Source organism: Bufo bufo, chromosome 2 (assembly GCF_905171765.1).
Source record: "Bufo bufo chromosome 2, aBufBuf1.1, whole genome shotgun sequence".
NCBI classification, from domain to species: domain Eukaryota; kingdom Metazoa; phylum Chordata; class Amphibia; order Anura; family Bufonidae; genus Bufo; species Bufo bufo.
Window position 1 is genome coordinate 794670549 of NC_053390.1, and position 16418 is coordinate 794686966.

General features: G+C 46.4%; 1 protein-coding gene across 2 annotated transcripts in view; it reads right to left on the reverse strand.

Moving 5' to 3' along the window:
• Positions 1-412: 412 nt before the first annotated feature.
• The window catches only part of KRCC1 (lysine rich coiled-coil 1), a 29577-nt gene continuing 13571 nt past the window's right edge, over positions 413-16418 (reverse strand). Inside the window, exons 2-7 of one of the 2 annotated variants that reach the window (XM_040419261.1) lie at positions 10821-10927; positions 9438-9539; positions 8326-8509; positions 5629-5886; positions 4841-4934; positions 413-2341 (exon numbers count right to left, since the gene is read on the reverse strand). In XM_040419261.1, the coding sequence (XP_040275195.1) occupies positions 1624-2341; positions 4841-4934; positions 5629-5886; positions 8326-8509; positions 9438-9539; positions 10821-10927 (1463 nt within the window). In that variant the 3' untranslated portion in view covers positions 413-1623. Of the gene's footprint in view, positions 2342-4840; positions 4938-5628; positions 5887-8325; positions 8510-9437; positions 9540-10820; positions 10928-16418 lie in introns of both variants that reach the window. The other variant, XM_040419260.1, reaches the window with a different exon arrangement.

The window sequence follows — 16418 nt, forward strand, 5'->3', positions numbered from 1 at the left end:
GAGGTCTGATAGGGGTTAATTAAAGTCTGATCTGAGGTCTGATAGGGGTTAATAAAGTCAGTGAGAAAAGGGGGGATGGTGTGGAAATTGGCATTTGGCACTAGTACATTATAAATGTAAATTATAAATTGACTACCAACTAGGGGCTTTATTAATTTATAATTTACCGTACATTTATAATATACTAGTGCCAAATGCAAATTTCCACCACCTCAGTGACTACCAACTAATATAATATATATTATAATATATAAAATATCGGTATAAATTATCGGCTTGAAAGTTCACAGATTATCGGTATCGGCTCTAAAAAAATCAATATTGGTCAATCCCTAGTAAATGACCCCTATTTTTATTTGAAACTTCAATTTTTAATATACTTTTACTTTATATACTTTTTATGCAGTGTATAAACTGTTATCCTATTACACCTGCAAGATGTAATCAGAGAAACTGAAATGGCAAAAATAACTGCCTCATGGAGGAGGAGTCAATCAGGGGACCACCCCCAACTACCTACTCAGATGACAGCGGCATCGGAGGAGTTAAACGGCCATGGTTGGAGTTTTCTACAATCCTGGGCATTAGCACATGTAGCACTCACCACGTATGGAGAGGGCCCGGCTCCTGAGCATGCTGTATATAGTTCCTTGTGACCTACGATGCACACTTACATCACTGATGGTCAAGGAACGTACCCACAAGGAGATCATTAGTATTTCCCTAATCTATGCAATGGCAAGAGAATGGGCCCTTAAAGGGGTTGTCAATTTAGTTATGTATCTTTTTGTTAGAAATATCTGCAGATAAGTTGATCAGGGGGCTGGAGGGACCCTTGGGAATCAGCAGAGATCTGTGGAGGAACCTGACTGCATATGTTCAGTTTCACTGCACTGCCCCATGAGAGAGTAACTGGGGGAAAAAAGATGAAACAGTTCGGCTGCAATTTTATTGGACTATTTGGTAATCCATAAACTAAAAAAGCCAACACAAAAGAGTGCAACAAACCAAAGATCGTCTTTAAAAAAGAAAAAAAAAAAAAAAACTCACGCAGAAAGAAATTAAAATAATTTAGAAAAATTCCTCAAGAATTATTCCACAGGGAGCAAAATCCATAATTCACCGGCATTAAAAAGCCATTGAAACCAAGCTTCAAGAAAAATCCCTCATGTGCAGAACAAAATAAAATCCAACCCAATAAAGTGACAAGTACAAACTGGAGACGGCTCTGGGTTTACTCATAGAAAAAGTCGCTCACATAATCACAAATGTAGAAATCCCCCTTGTAATGGCAGCAGCAGCGGAAAAAAGGTTTGAGCCTAAACAAGGATATTGGAAATATACAGTTTTTTGAGGGAAGGAAAGCCCTTAAAGTCAGACTATACTTGTTAGACGAAAACAAAGAAAAAAATAAATTAGACCTCTATGTGAGACACTATTCGGCAAAATACTCTATATATACCAGGCCTCTGGTTACTTCTTCTCAGTGGTCTCCTCCCCAGTTAAGTACAACGAGGTGTTCCTCCTGGATCGCGTCCCATATTCCTGGACCCATGATTTTCTGAGACGTTTACCACAGACTCTCATTAAAGTAACAGATTTTATCTATTGTCTTACGCCTCCCTAGAACCCCAAGATGGACTCGTCCCACAACATCTCTTCTTCCGTTCTTTGGTCCTCTATCTTTTTAGTCTTTTTGTGTTTCTTGCCCTCTTTGTCGGCAGCCGGCTCCTCTCTCTTCTTCTTGTCTTTCCGATGCTTGGACTCTTCCGCTTTCTTCTCCCGCTCGCCGTCGTCTTTCCCCGAGTCAGAATCTTCTATTTTCCGTTTTTTCCTCTCGCTGCTCCCGTTTTCTCGTCTTGTTTTGCTGTGTTGGTGTTTCCGGTCTTTGCTTCTGTGCTCTCTTTTGTGTCTTTTCTCCTTCTTGGAGGAGCTGCTGCTTTCGTTTGAGGAGGAATCCTCGCTGGAGTCTGGGCTGGAACGAGGGTGTTTTCTGTTGGGGATGGGTCTGCTGGGTATTTTTGGGGTTGGCTTTTGAGGCCAGTAGGGCTTATCCCAACCTGCCGCTCTTAAATCAGGCGGATGATGGGAATTATATGGAGGGTAGGGCATGGGGGGATGATGTGGATACTTATATGGGACAGGGAGACTAGTTTTAGGATGAGTAGGTGCAGGCACAGGTTCTTCCTCCTCACAGCTATCAGAGTGATCCTTATCTTGCCTGAACTTTTTGGGTTCCAGCCCCCTTGCCTTCTGTACTTTTATATAATCCGCCAGTTCATCTTGAAAAGAGTTATATGCCTTCTTTGTGGTTTTCAAGACATTTGCCACCATTGTCTCCCTAAGGAAACAAAATGAGATATGATTATATAAAGACATGTTAGTTATCTCTAATTGTATAACCATCAGTCCTGCCGATCAGGGGTAGGCGATAGGTCGTCTATATCTCTTAGGTGTCGCGGCAAGGGGTTCAACAGCCGTTATCAGAGTTATCACCACCATTACCTACTTGTTAGAAGGACCCCCTTGACAACAAGCAGGTCATGAACTGTCCCTCCTGATGGGACCCCCAGCGATCTGTAGTCTGTGGGTAAATCTGGCAACTTCCCTGCAGCGCCTCCACAGGGGAAATTAATACTTACACAGTGCCCAATCATATCAATGGGTTGTGTGTGTAATGCAGGACAGGACAGGTCCTCCCGAGCGAGAGACATACTCTTTGGCCAAGAGTTGAGGATCCTCTATTAAGGCCCCATGCACATGACCATATCCATTTTGTGATACCCAAAATATGGATGACATCCGCGTAGCATCCGCATTTCATTTGCGGGCCCATTGTCTATCTTACTGCGTGACGGACATATGGATGCGGAAAAGCTTTCCGAATCAGTGTGTCCGTTCCGCAAAATTATAAAACAGGTCCTATACTTGTCCTCAAAATGCCGACCGTGGTCCTATTGAAGTCAATGGGTTCCGCAAAAAATGCAGATGTAACACAGACCGCATCCGTATTTTGCGGCTCTGTGATTTATGGACCACAAAACTGATATGGTTGTGTGCCTGTGGGCTAATTCTCTAGATGGTATATAAAAATAGGTTTTCTAAACAGACAACCCCTCCAGAGGTTAATATAATATTAAAAGAAAACCCGACCCGATTAAAGCTACTTTCACACTTGTGTTTAACTTTTCCGGTATTCAGATCCGACAGAGCATCTCAATACCGGAGAAAAAACGCTTCAGTTTTGTCCTCATTCGTTGTCAATGGGGACAAAACTGAACGCTGCAAAATGCATTCTGTTCCGTTTGGTTGCGTTCCCATACCGGTCAGAAAACCGCGGAGCAAAACGGATCCGGCATAACTCACAATGCAAGTCAATGGTGCCAGAACCATTTTCTTAGATACAATAGAAAACGGATCCAGCACCCATTGACTTACAATGGTTTTAATGCTGGATCCGTCAGTGCTATTTTAAAGATGATACAATCGGATCCGTTCATAACGGATGCAGCCGGTGTATTATCATAAACCACATCAAACAGGTGGCCAGTTTAAGGCTACTTTCACACTCGCGTTTGGTGCGGCTCCGTCATGGATCTGCACAGACGGATCCCTTCAGATAATACAACCGCATGCATCCGTTCAGAACGGATTCGTTTGTATTATCTGTAACATAGCCAAGACAGATCCGTCATGAACTCCATTAAAAGTCAATGGAGGGCGGATCCGTTTTCTATTGTGCCAGATTGTGTCAGAAAACGGATCCGTCCCCATTGACTTACATTGTGTGCCAGGACGGATCCGTTTGGCTCAGTTTCGTCAGACGGACACCATAACACTGCAAGCAGTGTTTTGGTGTTCGCCTCCAAAGCGGAATGGAGACAGAACGGAGGCAAACTCATGCATTCTGAGCGGATCCTTTTCCATTCAGAATGCATTAGGGCAAAACTGATCCGTTTTGGACCGTGTGTGAGAGCCCTGAACGGATCTCACAAATGGAAACCAAAACGCCAGTGTGAAAGTAGCCTAACATGTACATGTGACCAATGCTGTAGATCAGGGCTAGTAGTAGGAGCCTAAACACAACCACACCAATCACTCCTATTTTCCTTTGAACAGGCATCCTAGGAACTCAAAATAAACCTATGTACAAGAACGAGTCATCCTTGGGTATTCCACCCCGCCTAGTAGTGGACTGCTACAGCGCAGACGCCAAGGCAGCAACAATGGGAGCCACATGCTTCATTCACAAGGCTATAGGCTCCCTACCATGATGACACTTTTGGCCAGGATTTAAAGGCAATGGACACTTTTGGGGCAATTCTTTTTTTTATAATTGCGTTTACTCATTTTGGGTAAACAGTTGTTTTTTTTTTCAATTGGTCTTTATTAAAAAATTTCTGCAGATTTTGTGATACAGGGATTAAAACTCAGTCTGTTTGCAGGCTATCACTTCTGAGTCCAGTCAGCTGACAGCTCACGTGAAGTCCCATGATCAGCATGGGCCCCGCTGATCAGACACTTATCCCCTATCTTGTGGATCGGGGATAATTGTTTTGTGGTGGCACAACCCTTTAAATCAACAGTGGTAGTCTCAGGCACATGACAAGACCGTCACTACGCATTATGCGACACGGCCATGGACAACACGTGATTAGGTATAGTCTTGTAAGCAAGAAAGCCCAGGAAACCGCTGACGGCATCTAGCCATTATCAAGGCTCACAGAATTTGCTAGCCATCCTGCAATTTGTAAAAGGAAGCCTTTTGCAGTTAATAGGTCTGGCTCTAATCATGTCTGCTGCTGGATCACAGACGTGCATCCTCAGGACCATTACTCACTTGATGTGGTGCTTGTTGCCTTGCATATGGGACTGGTACATCTCTATGGAGGTCAGGGTAATGTTGCAGATTGGGCACACATATATTCCTTCACCTGCTGTTGTGAGAGATCATAATGTTACAGTTCTTACAAAATGCACTGACATATGACAACCTTCAAGGGATTCTCCGGGACTCCCGCCGATCAGCTGTACAAAGGGGCTGTAGCATTCCGCAAGCGCTTAGGCCTCTTCCTAAGCTACGTGATGCCACGTTCATTGGTCTCACAATGTGTGAACGGGGCTGAGCTTCAATACCAAGTACAGCCACTATACAATGTACGGCGCTGTGCTTGGTGAGCTGCGAGGAGGTCGCGGGGATCACGGGAGCACTGCCGCCTTCACAAACAGTTGATCATCAATATAAGATTGGCGGGTGTCCGACTCCCAGCACTCCCGCCAATCTCATATTGATGACCTGTCCTGGGGATAGGTCATCAATATGTAAATCCCGGAGAACCCCTTTAAATCTGAAACTAGTTTATATTTCCAGCTACCCCTCAATATCAATTACCAAATGCACAAAAACGTATTTAAAGGAAAGGTCCGGGTAAACTTGATATAGTGTGCTAGGGACTAGTGCAGGCTCTGAGGGGGTGGTGCGGGACACAGGGATTCAAAAAACATCAATGAGAGAATTCCTCCCCCTATACAACTATATCAGTAGCAGCGTGTCTCTTGGCGGACCTACCCTGTTTGTGCCTTACAACCAACCAATTTTAATACTATATGTGCTGTATTTCTCCTTACCCCCAGAGTCTATAGGGACCCCAGTATCCCCCATCTCTTCCATCATTTTCTGACGTGCTTTGTTGCGGGCGTGCTTTTTCCCACTGTAGTGCTGCTGGGCCACCAGGGGCTTGTTGAAAGAGGCACAGCAGAGCTTGCAGTACTTGTTTGGGTCACTTAGGTCAATTGAATTATCACCGCCGGAAGGATCTGAGCTCGCGTCCTGCTGGTTGGACTTCTCTGTCAAAGGGGAGAATATGGGATCGGACTCGTCGACAGCTGCAAAGAAGAAGAAGAGCAGCAGCTGAGACAACACATGGCACCACAGCTGTGACAACAGGACAGGTTGTGCTCCGCTGCCAGCAATACCCCGGACAGTGCCATCATTATAAGTAGTGAATATGCAGATGATCGGGGTTGTCAGGGATTACATCGTTATTTTCTCTGAAAAATGCATTCATTCTTATAAGGTCATCAGCCTTACTAATGTACATTAAAGGGGCATTCCCATCTTAGACAATGGGTGCATATCGCTAGGATATGCCCCCATTGTCTGATAGGTCCGGGTCCCACCGCTGGGACCCGCACCTATATCGAGAACAGAGCGGGGAGCGCTGTGGCTGGAGGACCCCAGATTTCCTGGGGTCGGTCCACCACCAAGCGCTATGGGAGCGTGCCGTGCATGTGCGGCCCATGCTCCCATTCATTTCTATGGGGCAGACTGCAATAGCCGAGCCAGAGCTCGGCTATTTTCAGCGGCCCCATAGAAATGAATGGAGGGCGGCTGCGCATGCGCAGTGCGCTCTCCTTCACTTTCGGGGCTCCGTTCTCGATATAGGTGCGGGTCCCAGTGGTGGGAACCGCTCCTATAAGACAATGGGGGCATATCCTAGCGATATGCCCCCATTGTCTGAGATGAGAAAACCCCTTTAATTAATAAAAGTGTCATTTACTAGTTACACCTATGACCACTGTGTCTGACTCCAGCGGTGGCACCACAAGCATAAGGGGGGGGGGGGGGGGGGGGTCGCTGGGTGGAATTGTATTAAATTTGTAATTTAGGTTGGTAATACTGACAATTTCATTAAAAAGGTAAAAAACAGGGAAAAAGATAATTAGCACCAAATGCACTCCCCACCATTTTTACACTACATTAAAGGGTCACTGAGCCTTAAGAAAACTTTTGATATGCCACAGCAGCATACCAAAGGTTTTGAATTGTGGGGGTCTGGGTACTGAGACTTTAAAGGGAACATTCATCATCTATCCACAGGGTAGGCGATAAATGTATGGACACTGGAACCCCCACCGATCATTAGAATGGGGTCCCCTGTGCGAATGGAGTGGTGGTAGGCATGTGTGACCACTGCTCTATGGAGCTAAGGAAGATCGCAAAGTTCTACGGTCGGCGGTCCCAAAGACAAAGCACATTTACATAGGGGAACCCTATTCTCGAATGGGTGGGGGTTCCAGCAGCTGGACTTCCAGCGATTGCACATATGGATAGGTGACAAATGTTTTTTTAAGTATTTGGGTATAAACAAGAAAACTGGAAAATCTCTTTCAAATGTAGCTCCACCGGGCACACTTGTTCCGAATGGTTAAAGGGGTTGTCCAGGTTTAGAAAATCATGGCTGCTTTCTTCCAAAAATACTGGCACACCTGTCGATGGGCTGTGTCTGTTAAGCTACGCTGCAGTGCCCATTTGCAATACCAGGCACAACCTGTGGACAGGTGCGGTGCTGCTTTATGCAAGAAAGCTGCCATGTTTCTGAAATCCTGGTCAGCCCCTTAAAAAAACTTTTTAAAATGAGGGTGAAACTTTAAAGGGGTTATCTGGGCCACAGATCACGATGACCTATCCTCGGGGTCATCTATATGATATCGGTGGAGGGCTGACACGCACCTTCCCCACAATCAGGTGGTTAAAGGGATTGGCCAGTCTCATACACTGCCGGCACCTCTCGGACCTGCACTTATCTCTAGAATAGAGCCCGCAAAGTGAAGGAGAACATACGAAGCATGCGTGGCCGCCCTCCATTCACTTCTATGCGCTGGCTCAGCTATTTCCATCAGCCCCAATGGACTGGTAGCCACAACGGCACAGTGCGCTTCCCATTCATTTCTATGGGACTTTGGAAAATTGCCAAACATGCCAGTGGGTTATTTTCGGCTCTCCCATAGAAATGCATTGGGAGTGGCTGCGCATGCGTGGTCCATCCTCCTTCACTTAGCGCGCTCCGTTCTAGAGATAAGCGCTGGTCCCAGTGATATACCACCAATGTGTGAGATGGGCCAACCCCTTTAAGGAAGAACTGGAAACTATACCGTGTAGAGAGCGCAGCTCCGCCTACAGTGTAGTGGCAGTTCCAGGGTACTGCAGCCTAGCTCTCATTCAAGGGAATGGCAACTGTGCTGCAGTAGACCGGCGCTGAAAACTACACAGTGTATAGTGCATTCTGTTTCTGCTCCATATACTATACACAAAACAGCTAATGGGTGAGGGTGCTTGGTGGCAGACCCCCACTGATATGATATGGATGAGCTAACCTAAGGATGGGTTATCAATCTCTGAGGCCCAGACATTCAGCTTGGTCTGTAGCTGTAGGGGGAAGGCCACCCCGATGGTTACACTGCTCCGCTCCTTACAGGGTAACGGTGTCTTCAGAGCTGCCAGAGCAACACCAAAGACAACTGTCCGTCTGTGTCAGTCCTCACCTGTTTCTACCTGGGCATTCTCCTCAGGGCCTGTTGACCACTCGCTCTGTTCTCCACTCATCTGCTTCAGCTTCTTGGCATGAATCTTCCCAACGTAATGCGACTGGGCGACAACTGGAGAGCTGAACACCATGTTGCAGAGGCTGCAGAACCTGTTTTTGTCTAGAGATATGCCTTTCTCCACCTGAAATGACACAACATGGTGAGATTTTACGTATCATGGGGGGTGCTGCTGCCGCCGCCGCAACAGGGAGAGGGCTTTCCTACAATGAGATCAAATATAGATTGGTCGCGACCGATCACGGCTCAGCTTTTATTCATTTTCATTTCTGTGATTGGTTGATAGGGTCAGATTTTTTGCTGCACCATTTCGCATCTGGTTTTTGTAAAGGGGTCTGTCTAAAAATCTAGCGACGGCTGCGCCAAATGTATTTCTGATTTAGGGGGTATTTAGCTGCTGAATACGTGCACGTGAGCTAAAGGCGCGAGGTGGCGTTTAATTAGAGACCAATGAATTATACAGAGTGCGCCATTGTGATAAAGGTGTAGAGATTTGCGCCAAATTATTTCATGCTTCCTCTGCCCTGTACTGATCACTTGGGTTTGAAGATACTGAAAATAATTGAAGAGGCGGCTCCAGTGTAAGGCTACTTTCACACTAGCATTTGGTGCGGATCAGTCATGGATCTGCACATACGGATCCGCACCGATAATACAACCGCATGCATCCGTTCAAAACGGATCAGTTTGTATTATCTTTAACATTGGCCAAACGGATCCGTATTGAACACCATTGAAAGTCAATGTGGGGGGGGGATCCGTTTTGCATTGTGTCAGTGAAAACGGATCCGTCCCCATTGACTTACATAGTGTGTCAGGACGGATCCGTTTGGCTCAGTTTCGGCAGACGGACACCAAAACGCTGCGAGCAGCCTCCAGAGCGGAATGGAGGCGGAACGGAGGCATTCTGAGCGGATCCTTATCCATTCAGAATGCATTAGGGCAAAACTGATCCGTTTCGGACCGCGCGTGAGAGCCCTGAACGGATCTCACAAACGGAAAGCCAAAATGCGAGTGTGAAAGTAGCCTAAAAGCTTAGAAGGAAAACTCACGTGAAAATCGACATGCTCCACTTTCTGTTTTTTCTTATAAGTCAGTTCTTCCAGCTCCTGTTTCAGGAAATACAGTCGCACTTTTTGCGCGTGCCTCTTACCCTGTAGAAAGAGGGAAAGGATCATATCATCAGACTTCATTGTGATAACCATATAACTGAGTTATGATGATAATACGTAGTGGTTTATTTATTAACGTCACCTGTTATGTGGTCCTGCTGGTGCCTGATGAAGGGCTTATGTTAGCCCGAAACGTTGCAAGCAACTTGTGTACCACTGTGCCCGGCTGAAATAGTATGAAATAAACTACTACCTATTATCATCATCACCACGGAGTGCTGTCTAAAAATGTGTGTGATATTTACAGTTCTTGAGGTGGAGCTATAGAACGCAACCTGGACGTGCACCCAACTTGGCCAGTCTCAGAAAGAGTGCTGTCGTCTATTATTTTTTGAAAACATATGACACTTCCAAGCTCTGCTTGTTGTCGTAAAGGGGTATTCCCGATGCTATCAATGTCAGACAGGTGCAGGTCCCACCTCTGGGGCCCGCTCCCATCTCCAGACTGGGCCCAGAAGTAAAGTCAGAGCAGCCATGCATGCGCGGCCAACCTCCGTTCACTACTACGGGAGTGCTGGATGGGCTATTTGCGTAAGTCAATTAGTGAGGAATAAAAAGGTGGTCGTGCACTTGTGGTGCTCTCTCCATTCACCACTATTGGACTCCCGAAAATATCCGAGCACACTTGCGAAATTCCTGAAGCAGTGAATGGAGAGCGTACTGTGCACGCAGTGTCCTCTCCTTCCCTTCGGAGGCATCATTCTGGACATAGGAGCAGGTCCCAGAGGTGGGGCTCATCTGACATTGATGGCATATCCAAGCCACAAGCCATCAATGTCTGAGATGGGACTAGCCCTTTAATGGAAACTTATTGGGTACACAATAGGGTAGTCACTGTATTTACAGCTGGTTTCACAGTTCAGAACTGCATTCACAATTCTGTTGCTTGCTGTTGGAAACTGTCAGCAGGGTTGTTGCCAGATCCATCACCAACAGAGTGCCTAAAATGCATGGAGACGTTGACTTTTTCCTGTATCAGATTATTTATTGTACCGAGACAACACTTAGCGTGTAACTCCCCACAAATCTCTGTGTAGAAAAGTGAAAAAGCAATGAATGCTGGAAGGAGTTCAGCTCTGAAGGCTGGAGAATGGTGAATGCAGCTGTGGCCTGTAGCACAGGTTGTAACTTGGGAGTCTGCAATCACTGGTTATGATTTATCATGACGTAACGACTAGGCTCTTTCTTTGAATGGAGAACCAGGCCCAGGGTGAAGTTTGAGTGGGGAAACATCACGGACCTGTAGGTTTAAAGGCCTCATACCTCATAGTGTGCATTTCTGTGAGCTTCGAACTGTAAGACCGCCCCGCACACCCTACAGAAGGTGTCCGTAAAAAGTTCCTTTTTGGTTTTTTCATCCAGTACGATCTCTGTGGAACAATAATGGAAACCATTCAGCAAAAACACAAAGCACAGCAGAAGACACATGTAACAAGCCACGTATACCCCCCCCCCATTAGTTGGTGGGGTTGCTATTGGAGACAGACAACAGTTTACATCCACCCTGCTGTCAGACATTTGACCTAAAAGAAGGCCCAAAGCTGGCCATACACCTAAGGCTTAGATGTATGCAGGTCAAGCCTGCCGATTTCAGCGGGACCAGTTGGCAATCTAGGGTTAGATTTCAACACGGCCGATCCTTTTGTGCCTCAGAGAGACGTCGCCATCACTGCTGCTATCTAGAACACATGCCACATAGGTATCAGGGAGGTCGGGTGATAGCTGCTGCCCATCTAATGTGAACGGCCTGAGGTTTCTTCTGCATTGGCCTATGATGGAGCCATGACGAGCGCCGATCAGCACTCGTTCATAGACCTTTACATGGGTCGATTCTAAAAGTCAGAGAAGTGTCCAAAACACCCAATAAACGCAGTGCAAAGCAAGTACACCAGTATTTTTGGGTTCAAAACGTGCCTAAAAACCGGCGCAGGTTCAATAGTAAATCTCGTCTATAATCACAGCAATCTCATCTGTGATCACCGATACGAATATCTGCTCAGGCAAATGGACCTTCAGAGACGGTGAGCCCTCGGAGGCTCGTTAGTCAGGCCTTCTATGGGAGTATAGCATTAGGCCATAGAAGTGAATGGAACACGCACACCGTCATTCACTCAGGAAAATTGGGGACCTCCATTCTCATGATCGGTGGGGGGCCAGCAGTCGGACCCCCCCTCCCCCAATGACAGTACATTTATAAGCAATCCTGTGGATAGACAAATCTTTTTCTTTTTTAATGGGAAAATCCCTTTTAGACCTCATGTACACGGCCGTATGCTCGGTCTGCATCCGAATTTGCCAGACGGATGCGGACCTGCAAAAGATGTGGAAAGCACACATCCACACAGTTGTCCGTATATGTATGTCCATCCCGCAGCCCCGCCAAAAAGATGTCCTATATACGTGTCCGTTTTGTGGATAGGATAGGACGTTTCATGAGGAGTTCAAAAGAAACAGCTGATATCCGTATTATGCCGATCTGCAATTTGCAGACCATAAAACGGATACCGTCTGTGCATGAGCCCTAAAGGCCCTCACAAAGGCTTGTTGGAACTAGGTCATCTTTTTACGTATCGGTGGGACACATCTTCATTGACACATGGGACCTTCTCCTCTGACATCTCAAGCAGTTCTGTGGACCTAAGAAAAGTTGACTGTGCTGTATAGTATGAGCGAGCACCAGACACCACCTTTCGGTGCTTGGACAGAATAGCTTCTGGACGAGCCGCTAACAAGATGGCCAATCATCTGAATGGCCACCAAGAACACTACTTCTTACTTTCCACTTGGGAAATGTCTAGCTGGCCAGTCTTCAGGAGTTTCACTCTTAGGGCTCATGCACACAGCCTTCTGGATTGCAGACCCATTCAAGTGCATACGGGTCCGGCCGGCACATGACCCCTAAGACATATTGTGCTATTAAAAAAAAAAAAAAAATTGTAATACAACTAATTATTCAAAAAATTTTACAAAAATTACACGGCCATATTAGAGCACATGGATGTCACAGAGTGGTTCCCCGGCTTAGGATGTCCATCTCCGCTATGTAAGTCCAGCTCCCACTCTGGCCGAGGATCGCCAAACTCACCTTTCCCGATCCTCTGACTTCAGGGTAGGTTTCTATTTAAAGGGCACCAGACACCAGGATCAACCTTATTCAACCAGGCATGTTGCCTGGTAGGGTGGTACCCGTCTTAGGAAAATCAATTGCACCAATTACAAGGAAAAATAAATAAATGTATTTATGCAAATTAGGGCTGCAGTGCACCATGGGGCGGGGCCTAAGCTCTCAGCTTTCCCTTAGTGCACTGAAGCCCTAATTTGCATAAGGAATAAAAGTCCCTTTTTCTTGGGAATGCCTCACCCGATCGTCAAGACAGGTATCATTTTAATTGGCAGGATCAATGGGGCTGATCCTGCTGACAGGTGCTCATTAAAGAGCAATTATCTTGCTGCTTCTATATGTCTGTAATCCGGCGCCACACATGCCGCAAACCAAGTGCCTACCGCTGTGCATTTCCATAGCCACGGTCCTGCGGTATACTGGGATCGCACGCGGTTTCTTTCAGATATTGCTCCTATAGGGGACCCTTTTATATTTGGAATAATCTACGGTATGTACATAATTTCCCAGCATGAAATCGTAACCTTCCTTACCATAGGTAACCTCCCGGCAGCAGAGGCAACAAATGCCTGATTGCTGGGGCCCCGCTGGTCTCTAGAACAGGGATCCCGAGCCCCCCTCCCTGCACGACCACGGTGTAAGAATGGAGCAGTGGTCAAGCATGCAGCTCCATCCATTGTCTAGGACAGGCATCCTCAAACTGCGGCCCTCCAGCTGTTGCAAAACTACAACTCCCAGCACGCCCGAACAGCCTACAGGTCACAGCCTACAGCAGGGCATTGTGGGAGTTGTAGTTTTACAACAGCTGGAGGGCTGCAGTTTGAGGATGCCTGGTCTAGGAAGATGTACAGAACAGGTCGCACTTGTCTATCTCCACCAGCCCCACAGAAGCAGGGTGTAGGCTTGACCTCCGTTATTCCTCCTGGAAACGTATGAATAAATGGCCATTCCCCTTCTCAAAGGCGTGTGTCCTCACACGGTCTGACAAGGAGATTGGTCACACCTAGTGGCCATTGTATTGGGGAACGGCATAATGCAGAGTTGGAAGAAAAGGGATTCCTCTTTTCAGCAAGACTTTCTCTCTTGCACAGACATTCGCACCATCACAAAGGCATCTGAAGACGCACGAGACAGGCGGCCGACTATCAGAGGTCTCGGGTGCCATTCCGTACCCATTTATTCCCATGCGATCCCCAGATACGGCAGAACCTGCACAATGTGACTGCCATTCAGGGTTACACAACAGCTGTAGCCGTTCAATCGTACCAGTAAGGCCTCATGCACACAACCATGTCTGTTTTGCGGTCCACAAACCGCAGATCTGCAAAATATGTGGATGGATGTGGTCCGTGTGTCAACTGCATATTTTTTTTTGTGTGGATCCATTGACTTCAATGGGTCCGTACCTTGCAGACATTTTCTATCTTCCTGCGGAACGGACATAAGGCTGATGATTGCGCTTTTTCTGCATCTATACATTCATTCTGCAAACAGAACAAGTCCCAAAATGTGGACAATGAACCCACTGAGGTCAATGGGTCTGCAAAAAATGTGGACGCAACACAGACAGGACCTACGGTGGTGTGCATGAAGCCTTAGGGCTCATGCACACAAACATATTTTCTTATAACATATTCCGTGTCTGTTCAGTTTTTTTTGCGGATCGTATACGGAGCCATTCATTTTATTGGGCACACAAAAAAAACGGAAGGTACTCTGTGTGCATTCCATTTCCGTTCCGCCAAAAAATAGAACATGTCCTATTATTGTCCATATTATGGACAAGGATAGGACTGTTCTATCAGGGGCCGGCTGTTCCGTTCTGCAAAATATGGAACGCACACAGACATCATCCGTATTTTTTTTGCGGACCGCAAAATACATACGGTTGTGTGCATGTGGCCTTATTAAGAATAATGTGGCCTGGCCCATACCAAACGCTGGATTATTCGTACCACTTGGAACAAAAAGTCATGTGGGAATTGGAAAGGGGGGGAGGGGGGAGAGTGTTAGTTGGATGCTTTCTGGCGTGGAAACACACCAGGTCATCGTGCAGGGAATCACTGGCCTCAGCAGTATACGGCATGGGATTGCTGAGCTCTGCGACTGGCTGCAGAGGTGACGTGGTGCGCATGGGATGTCACTGCTGCAGCCAAGAAAAAAATAACTAACATTGCCGCTGTGGACGGGAGAGCGGCGCTGGAAGTGGAGGACTGCAAGGATGACACTCGCTGTTGGGGTTTTTATTAAGGCTTCGTCATAGTTTTATTTCATGGCACTAAAACTCTATTTCTATTCTTTTCCATAGTTTTTTGTTTTTTTCTGCGCTTTTATGTGGCTTTTTTTAAGAGTTTTTTTATTATTGTAAAATGTTAGACAGGCATTTTCTCTGGTGTTTTATAACACATAGGCAGAAAGTTTAGTTTAGAAAAAAAAAAAATCTCCAATAAAAATAAAAACACTTTAGTGAATTTCATAATTCACTTCAGCGGCAGTAACCAGGCCGGGCACTGGAATGGAGTGGTGGGGAGCAGGGAAGTGCGATTTTTGATTAAGTTATCACATGCTCTAGGGCAGTGGTGGCGAACCCATGGCATGGGTGCCAGAGGCGGCACCCGCCCCCTGGAAAAAGTCTATGGTGTACCAATATGCCTAAGGCTACTTTAACACTCGCGTTTTGGGCGGATCCGTCATGGATCTGCAAAAACGGATCTGTTACAATAATACAACCGCATGCATCCGTCATGAACAGATCCGTTTGTATTAGGGTCCTTTCACACCAGCGTTATTCTTTTCCGGTGTTGAGTTCTGTCCTAGGGGCTCTATACCGGAAAATAACTGATCAGTTTAATCCTAATGCATTCTAAATGGAGAGCAATCCGTTCAGGATGTCTTCAGTTCAGACCCTCTTACGTTTTTTGACCAAAGAAAATACCGCAGCATGCTGTATTTTTCTCTCCGGCCAAAAATCCTGAACGCTTGCCGGAATGCCGGATCCATTGAAATGTATTAGTGCATTAAAATTGCTGCATTGACAGATCCATTCTTCCGGTCCACGCATGCACAGACCTTTAAATCTGTGAAAAAAATATATACCAGATCCGTTTTTCCGGATGACACTGGAAAGACTGATCTGGTAATTCAATGCATTTGTCAGACGGATCCGCATCAGACGGATTGCCAGATCCGGCGACGGAACTGCCTGACGGAATCCTCTGCCGCAAGTGTGAAAGTAGCCTTATCTGTAACATAGCCAAGACGGATCCGTCATGAACTCCATTGAAAGTCATAGAGGAACGGATCAGTTTTCTATTGTGCCAGATTGTGTCAGTGAAAACGGATCCGTTCTGAGCGGATCCTTTCCCATTCAGAATGCATTAGGGCAAAACTGATCCGTTTTGGACCGCCTGTGAGAGCCCTGAACGGATCTCACAAACGGAAAGCCAAACGCCGGTGTGAGAGTAGCCTTAGACTTCTCCCGCCATTCACCAGCGCAGGGCGCACTATGGACAGCGCACTGAATGTAGGCGGCTATTATAGCTAAATGATAAATTACATGGAAGATATTCTATATTGGTGTTCAGGTCAAATTGCCGTGTTGGCACTATGCGATAAATACGTGGGTTTTGGGTCACAGTTTGGGCAAGCGGTCTGTAAAAGGTTCCCCATCACTGCTCTAGGGGCTAGTAAAAAAAAAAAAAGAGCCATAATAGTGGAAAACTCCTAAAAGTGTCATCTGG